General features: G+C 36.3%; 1 protein-coding gene across 1 annotated transcript; it reads right to left on the reverse strand.

Annotated features, from left to right (window-relative positions):
- Positions 1-7,929: 7,929 nt before the first annotated feature.
- On the reverse strand, positions 7,930-8,589 carry LOC119615284. The gene is made up of 2 exons (XM_037971353.1): positions 8,441-8,589; positions 7,930-8,389 (listed from the first exon to the last, which is right to left on the reverse strand). The coding sequence occupies exons 1-2, from the start codon at positions 8,542-8,544 to the stop codon at positions 7,954-7,956; spliced, it is 540 nt and encodes a 179-aa protein (XP_037827281.1). The 5' UTR covers positions 8,545-8,589; the 3' UTR covers positions 7,930-7,953.
- Between the last annotated feature and the right edge of the window lie 355 nt (positions 8,590-8,944).

Genomic DNA, 8,944 nt, shown 5'->3' on the forward strand with positions numbered 1-8,944 from the left:
AAATGGTGGATGAGGCAGCAAATATAAGAAGTGCTGCCATTCCTGCCTGTGAAGTTTTTGGAATAGAAATGGGACAATCAACATTACTTCAAGAAGGTCCAAGCTCAAGCAAAAAAGAAAAATTTTGTGGAAGATCTGGAGAAAAAAGAAAAGCAGACTCTACTAACGATTTACTTAAAGAACAGGTAAATCAGCAGAAAAAATTAATAGAAAAAATAGGAGATTTTTATGAAGTTTTAAAACAAAATACTGAAGCTGTAAAAAAACAGGCGGATGCTACAGAAAAGATGGCAGTTTTTGCGGAAAAGTTTTTTAATTATTTAAATTCAGATTAATAATTTTGATTGTAATTTATTTATTTTTAAAGATTAGCATTGAATAAAAATACACTTTTTAAAAATTGTTAATAATACTTCTTCGTATTTCATTACCAACAGGGTTAACATTATCATTATCAGAAACGTTAATTTCAAAATTGTCATTTATTTGAATATCTTCAGAAACCATTATGTCATTATAATCTATACATGCATTATGTACTGCACAGCATACATTGATTATTTTAGTAATTCTCTCTGGTTCGTAGTGAAGGCCTCTTTCTCCCAAAATACACCTAAATCTATTTTTAAGAACTCCAATGCAACGTTCAACGGTATTTCTAGCTTGAATGTGTTTTTTGTTGTACATTTCTTCACGTTGGTTGGTGCAATTTCTTAAAGGAGTCATCAAGTATGGCAAGAGAGGATATCCGGTCTCCTGTCGACAAATATAGATAGATAGATAGATAGATAGATAGATAGATAGATAGATAGATAGATAGATAGCTAGATAGATAGATAGATAGATAGATAGATAGATAGATCGATAGATAGATAGATAGATAGATAGATAGATAGATAGATAGATAGATAGATAGATAGATAGAAGATAGATAGATAGATAGATAGATAGATAGATAGATAGATAGATAGATAGATAGATAGATAGATAGATAGATAGATAGATAGATAGATAGATAGATAGATAGATAGATAGATAGATAGATAGATAGATAGATAGATAGATAGATAGATAGATAGATAGATAGATAGATAGATAGATAGATAGATAGAGATAGATTAGATAGATAGAATAGATAGATAGATAGAATAGATAGATAGATAGATAGATAGATAGATAGATAGATAGATAGATAGATTAGATAGATAGATAGAATAGATAGATAGATAGATAGATAGATAGATAGATTAGATAGATAGATAGATAGATAGTAGATAGATAGATAGATAGATAGTATATAGATAGATAGATAGATAGATAGATAGATAGATAGATAGATAGATAGATAGATAGATAGATAGATAGATAGATAGATAGATAGATAGATAGATAGATAGATAGATAGATAGTAGATAGATAGGTAGATAGATAGATAGATAGATAGATAGATAGATAGATAGATATATAGATAGATAGATAGATAGATAGATAGATAGATAGATAGATAGATAGATTCCCCGCAGGGGTATTCTCGGAGAGAATATCGGGAACTTACGATCCCGCGGACCCCAGTACTCAGGTATGGAGAGCGTGCTATAAAAATGCACATGTGCTCTGTGAAGACCTGTGAAGAGGCGAGTGGATACCGCCCCTAAATAAGTATCCAACCACAGGGGTATCCTCTAGAGAGGCATAGTTAGAAGACTGACGACTTCGTGGTTTCCCCAGTCAAAAGAAAAAATCCAGGCGCGACGGTTCCCAGATTGGGCGGCTTCCTGGTCAGCGTCTGTTCTCCATGTTAGGAGCGGCTGCAGGAAAACCCTGGCGGATAGGGTTAAAACGCAAGACACTAACTTATCTTGAATGGAAAATACAATATCGAAAGTTACGGTGCAGGGAGTAATAAACCCAGTACCGGCGGCTTTGGAAAGTGTGAACGCGGGCTTTCAGTCGTCGATATCCAGCTACCGCAAAAATTCTAATCCAGTAGCAAACCTGGCTGGACTAGAATATAATGCTACAGGCAACACAAATATTATGGAGATGCTTGCAACAACGGATCCCTTTAGGAGAAACTCAGGTGTTCAGAGATCACCACCGCAAGCAGTGAGTAACATTACACCAACAACATCTGAACAAACAAGCAAAGATGAACCAGAAATGAGTTCCTCAAGTAAATCGTTTGTAGAACTAGGAAGACAAATAGATAAACTTATGTTGTTTATGAAGCCCAAAAATAATATACATCTCGACATCAAGGCACAGATAAGAGTTATTAAAGCTACTTATAATAAAGTTAAGAAAGAGCTACAACCTGAGGAGAAATCTGAAAAAAACGATCAGTCAACACAGATAACGCCAAAAACTGGTGAAGAAACAAACGACCCTAAACCGAGCGGAGAACCGGTCGATAGTTCCACGAAAATGCAAACTCCTAAGAGAAGCATAATAACGAGTTTAGATGTCAAGGAAAAGGCGGAAATAAGAGAACAGTCAACACAGACAACCCCCAAATCTTACGAAGAAAAAAAAGACAGAAAGAGGAGTAGAGAACCTGTAGATAGCCCTACAACAATGCAAACCCCGAAAAGAAGCAAAAAGGTTATTCAAAAAACCAAGAAGAAGATTGAAATGGAAAATGGCAAACCTGTGGAGGATACCAAAAATGCGAAAAACGAAGAATGGAAAACAGTCAAACGTAAGAAAAACTCGCGGAAGAGACCAGTCAAGACAGATGCGATGATAATATCTGCAAAGGGAGAAACTACCTACGCAGATATATTACGCAAAATAAAGGCAGACCCAACTTTAAAAGATCTTGGAGAGAACGTTTCGCGCATAAGAAGAACTCAAAGAGGTGATTTACTACTAGAGATCAAATCAGCGAGTAAAGATATTGTGGATAAGTTCCATGGTCAGATGGAAAAAAGTATTGGCCAACAAGCGGAGATTATAACCCATAAAAAGGAGATCTTTATTGAATGTAAGGACATTGACGAGGTTACCACAAAACAAGAAATATGCGATGCCCTGACGGAACAATTCGAAGTGGAAGGAATAAAAGAATCGGATATCAAGAGCCTTAGGAAAAGCTACGGAGATACACAAACAGCAGTTATTTCATTACCAATGGACATGGGTCGAAGAGTATTGAAAACGGGTAAAATCCGAATCGGATGGGTCATCTGTAGGATTAGGGAAAAAATGTCCCTTAAAAGGTGTTACAGATGTCTTGAATTTGGACACATTGCAACAAATTGTACCAATGCTCAAGACAGATCCAAAATGTGTAGGAGGTGTGGCGATATCGGTCATATTGCTAAAGACTGTACTAAAAAACCGGAGTGTATGTTCTGTAAACAACGAGGATCCGTAGACATTATTCATGTGGCAGGTAGCGGGAGATGTCCTGTATTTAAACAGGCTCTTACCAAGTTACGCAAATGAGGTTACTTCAACTTAACCTCAACCATTGTAAGGCGACACAGGACCTGCTTTCACAGATTATCTGCGAAACTCGTGTTGATGTCGCCATCCTAAGTGAACAGTATAAAAACATGCACAACGCTGTATGGGTGAAGGATTTGTCTAACAAAGCTGCTATATGGGCCTGTGGAAACCAGGCCATCGAAGAAATTTCAAAACAACCAGAAGATGGTTTCGTAATGGCCAAAATTGGTGGTGTTTATATATACAGTTGCTATGCACCACCTAGTGCAACAATAGAACAATACCAACGAATGTTAGATCGACTTGTGAGGGATGCAAATCTTCACAACCCAAAAATCATAGCGGGAGATTTCAACGCATGGGCAGTTGAATGGGGAAGCCGATACACCAATAAAAGGGGACGTATTCTACTGGAGACATTCTCAAGGTCCGATCTTGTGCTAGCCAACAATGGTAGTAAGCCAACATTCATGGCTAGGGGAACCTGTTCTGTGGTGGACATCACATTTGTAAGTAACTCGCTGGCTAGAGATATAGAATGGAGCGTCAGCGATCAATACACGCACAGCGACCACCAATCTATAATATTCTCTGTAAATAACAATAGCAGAACGCAACCTACGCCAAATAGGTGTAATACCAGGTATATAGGTTGGGCCTCAAAAAAGCTTAACAAGGACATTTTTACCCAGGAGATTTCACAAACTACTGAAATAGAAGGTACAGCAGAGTATAAAGCGAGGTATATAATCGACAAGCTGAAGAGAGCATGTGATATCGCAATGCCAAGGCGCAGATTGTCAAAAAACCGTAATCCAAACTATTGGTGGAATGACGAAATTAGCAACCTAAGGAAAGAATGCCTAAGAGCTAGAAGAAAAGCCCAACGCGCGAGAGGAAGATTGGACTTTGAAGTACGCAGTCTAGAATATCAAAAATCAAGACGAGAATTCCAAAATGCCATTGCACGTAGTAAAAGAATCTGCTTCAAACAGATATGTTTGGAAGCTGACTCCGATCCATGGGGCAAAGCCTATAGGGTGGTCACGTCGAGGCTCAAAGGAACAAAATCCCCACAGCCTACTTGTCCACATTTACTGGACAAGATTGTTAGGACACTGTTTCCGGAACAGCAAAGTTTAGTTAACTTGTCGTATAGAACAGAAGATGCAGGAAACATATCACCAGTAACGGAGGATGAAGTGATCCATTTATCAAGCAAAATTGGAGATAGAAAGGCTCCTGGCCCAGATGGCATACCAAACGCAGCTTTTAAGCTCGCAATCAGGAAAGTGCCTAAATTATTTGCCGACCTGTTTAACCAATGCTTGAGGGAAGGTATTTTCCCAGACCCCTGGAAGAAACAGACACTGGTACTAATCCCAAAACCAAATAAACCTATTGGTGACCCGTCGTCGTACAGACCAATATGTCTACTGGACACAATAGGGAAACTACTGGAGAAAATAATATACAGTCGCTTGTTACCAATCGTTGAAGCGAAAAACGGTCTGTCAAGCTACCAATATGGCTTTCGTAAAGCAAGATCAACCATAGACGCAATTCATATGGTCACGGAAACAGCACAAAAGGCAATAGAGGGCAAAGGGGCAAACAAGAAATACTGTGCGATTATTACACTAGATGTAAAAAACGCATTTAACTCTGCTAACTGGGGTTTAATATTACAAACTCTTCGCAGACTTGGAGTACCAGATTATTTGACTCTGATTATTAGTAGCTACTTTTCTAATAGAAGACTGTGCTATGACACAGAAGAAGGTGTTAAGATGCATAAGGTCACGGCAGGGGTCCCCCAGGGCTCCGTGTTAGGACCTCTGTTGTGGAACATTATGTACAACGACGTTCTTACACTGGCAATCCCGGACGAAGCGAACATTATCGGCTTTGCGGATGACATTGCAGTAACAGTCTCGGCAAGATTTATAGACGAAATACAACTTATAGCAAATGAAGTTATCGAAGTCATAAGATCGTGGATGAAAAGCGCTGGACTAGATCTAGCCGAACATAAAACGGAAGTCGTTTTAATCAGTAACCGACGGAAACCGGAATACATAAATGTAAATGTGGGGATGTATGAGGTGGTGTCTAAATCGCATATAAAATACTTAGGTATGATGATCGATGCAAAGCTAAACTTTAAAGCTCATAGCGACTATATATCTCAGAAAGCAGCAAACGTAAGAGTTGCTATCGAAAGAATGATGCCAAACCTAGGAGGTCCAAGGCAATCGAAGAGAAAAATTATAAACTCTGTAATTACCTCGTTGATCCTGTACGCAGCCCCTATTTGGTCTAAAGCCTTTAAAGTAAGATCAACAGTTAAATCTGTCTTATCAGTCTATAGACTATGTGCCCTGCGTGCATGTTGTTCCTATCGTACAACATCAGATGATGCGGCGTATGTCATATCGGGAATGATTCCCATAGACATTCTAGCTGACGAAGCAAATCGAATTTACGAGTGGAAGAGAAGGGGAAACCAAAATCTCAGCTATGCGAAAAAGCTGGAAAGAGAAACATCGCTGAGTATTTGGCAATCCCGATGGGAAGAAAGTGACAAAGGAAGATGGACTTTCAAAATCATACCTAATATAAAAGTATGGATAAACAGGAAACACGGGCAGACAGATTATTATCTCACACAGTTCCTATCTGGACACGGAGGCTACAGGAGTTACCTGCATAAATTTGGACTCGACGGCTCCCCGCTCTGCCCACACTGCCCAAACATAGAGGAAAACCCGGAGCATGTAATGTTTTATTGTCCAAGGTTTAACGACGAAAGGCAATGTGCAGAAGGAATTGTTGGGCAACAATTGAATACTCATAATATTTTGAACATTCTACTATACAAGATGGAAAACTGGGAAGCAATATGCACCATGATAAAGCGAATTCATATAAAACTAAGGAATGAAGAGGAAAGAAGGAAAACCTTAGAGCAATATTTGACAGAGGGCAACTAAGCCCTTCCACCCCTGCGATGTAGTATCTTGAATGACAATCCCGCAGGGTATATGGATGACGAAGGAGGTGCTTTAGTCGGTAGGAATCCGACATAACCCGTTGTTTTTTTTAACACCGGGTATCATATGCAAGATTTACCACCTGCCTTATTAAAAAAAAAAAAAAAAAAAAAAAAAGATAGATAGATAGATAGATAGATAGATGGATAGATAGATAGATAGATAGATAGATAGATAGATAGATAGATAGATAGATAGATAGATAGATAGATAGATAGATAGATAGATAGATAGATAGATAGATAGATAGATAGATAGATAGATAGATAGATAGATAGATAGATAGATAGATAGATAGATAGATAGATAGATAGATAGATAGATAGATAGATAGATAGATAGATAGATAGATAGATAGATAGATAGATAGATAGATAGATAGATAGATAGATAGATAGATAGATAGATAGATAGATAGATAGATAGATAGATAGATAGATAGATAGATAGATAGATAGATAGATAGATAGATAGATAGATAGATAGATAGATAGATAGATAGATAGATAGATAGATAGATAGATAGATAGATAGATAGATAGATAGATAGATAGATAGATAGATAGATAGATAGATAGATAGATAGATAGATAGATAGATAGATAGATAGATAGATAGATAGATAGATAGATAGATAGATAGATAGATAGATAGATAGATAGATAGATAGATAGATAGATAGATAGATAGATAGATAGATAGATAGATAGATAGATAGATAGATAGATAGATAGATAGATAGATAGATAGATAGATAGATAGATAGATAGATAGATAGATAGATAGATAGATAGATAGATAGATAGATAGATAGATAGATAGATAGATAGATAGATAGATAGATAGATAGATAGATAGATAGATAGATAGATAGATAGATAGATAGATAGATAGATAGATAGATAGATAGATAGATAGATAGATAGATAGATAGATAGATAGATAGATAGATAGATAGATAGATAGATAGATAGATAGATAGATAGATAGATAGATAGATAGATAGATAGATAGATAGATAGATAGATAGATAGATAGATAGATAGATAGATAGATAGATAGATAGATAGATAGATAGATAGATAGATAGATAGATAGATAGATAGATAGATAGATAGATAGATAGATAGATAGATAGATAGATAGATAGATAGATAGATAGATAGATAGATAGATAGATAGATAGATAGATAGATAGATTATATGGTTTTAAAACATACCTAATAACCAAAAATTTTTCTTTCCATTAGTATGTAAATTATTGAGGTACTGGTCAGCTTGGCTCGATTTCCATATGAAGGAGTCATGGTTACTTCCAGGATGTCTAGCATCCACAAACCGAATTAAAAGTTTGTCATCGCATATCTAAAAACATTTATAAGTAAACATTACTAAAAGTTCAGAAGATACATACTATCATGGCGTTTATGCTGTGATATCCTTTCCTATTTTAATATGACTCCGGATTTATTTGCCAATTGTTTGCGGAATAGTTATCACTACTACTTGGGCATTTTATCCTGATATGTGTCCCATCGACAAATGCTATAACTCCAGGAAAATTAAATTTTTCATGAATTCGTCTTTTTGTATTTTGTTCCTCAGATTGTGACATTTTGAAACATATTTGTTTAGGGCAATATGAGCTACTAAAAACTGACAAACATTCGTCCAAGATTCTACAAAATGTGGATTGAGAGACACACCCAAGGAAGTCATTTCCTACTGGCCTTTGATAGCTGCCCGTCGCCAAAAACTTAAGAAAAATTGCTACCTTAAGCGTTGGGTGGATTGCGGTTTGGCGGTACGTTTTAGAAAAATGAGGGGCTACCATATGAAGGATATCCTGAAAAACTTCCTTACACACCCGAAAATTTCGGCGGAACCTATAAAAAAGTCTTATAAAGTCTTTAAAAGAAAATAATATATGTACTTACTCTGAATCTGGGAGTTCCATCGGATTTGAATTGTCGCGCAATTCTCTTCTTTGCAAACGTAAATCGTTATTTCTTTGAGGCACAAAACCGACGAACGAAAACATTATTAAAATTATTATAATATTTTTACAAGTCGGTAACAAAATACAAAGTGACTTGTTTGACTTTTGAATCGACTTCTATCGATATACTGAATTAAAGAAAAATGTTTGTTTACGTAAATTATCAAAGACAACAACCACATCAAACGTAAAATGACTTAGGAAATTCAAAAATAAATACTCAATAACATATCAGTCGGAAAACGACAAAAATCGAGATAGTGAATTGGGCTATTAGACTAAGTAGACGTACCTTCTTTATAGCCAGTATACATAACGGAGAACAGAATTATACGCAACATTTATCCTATTAGCGTATAACCGTATAAGAGTTTTGGTATTACATAGTTTTAGCAAGAAGTTCACGAATATGTGTTGGGGTTAAGTGTTGAGTAGGATATAA

This window comes from Lucilia sericata, unplaced genomic scaffold, assembly GCF_015586225.1.
Source record: "Lucilia sericata isolate MDLA Ls3-8-SP2 unplaced genomic scaffold, ASM1558622v1 Contig004785F_arrow, whole genome shotgun sequence".
In the NCBI taxonomy this organism is placed as follows: domain Eukaryota; kingdom Metazoa; phylum Arthropoda; class Insecta; order Diptera; family Calliphoridae; genus Lucilia; species Lucilia sericata.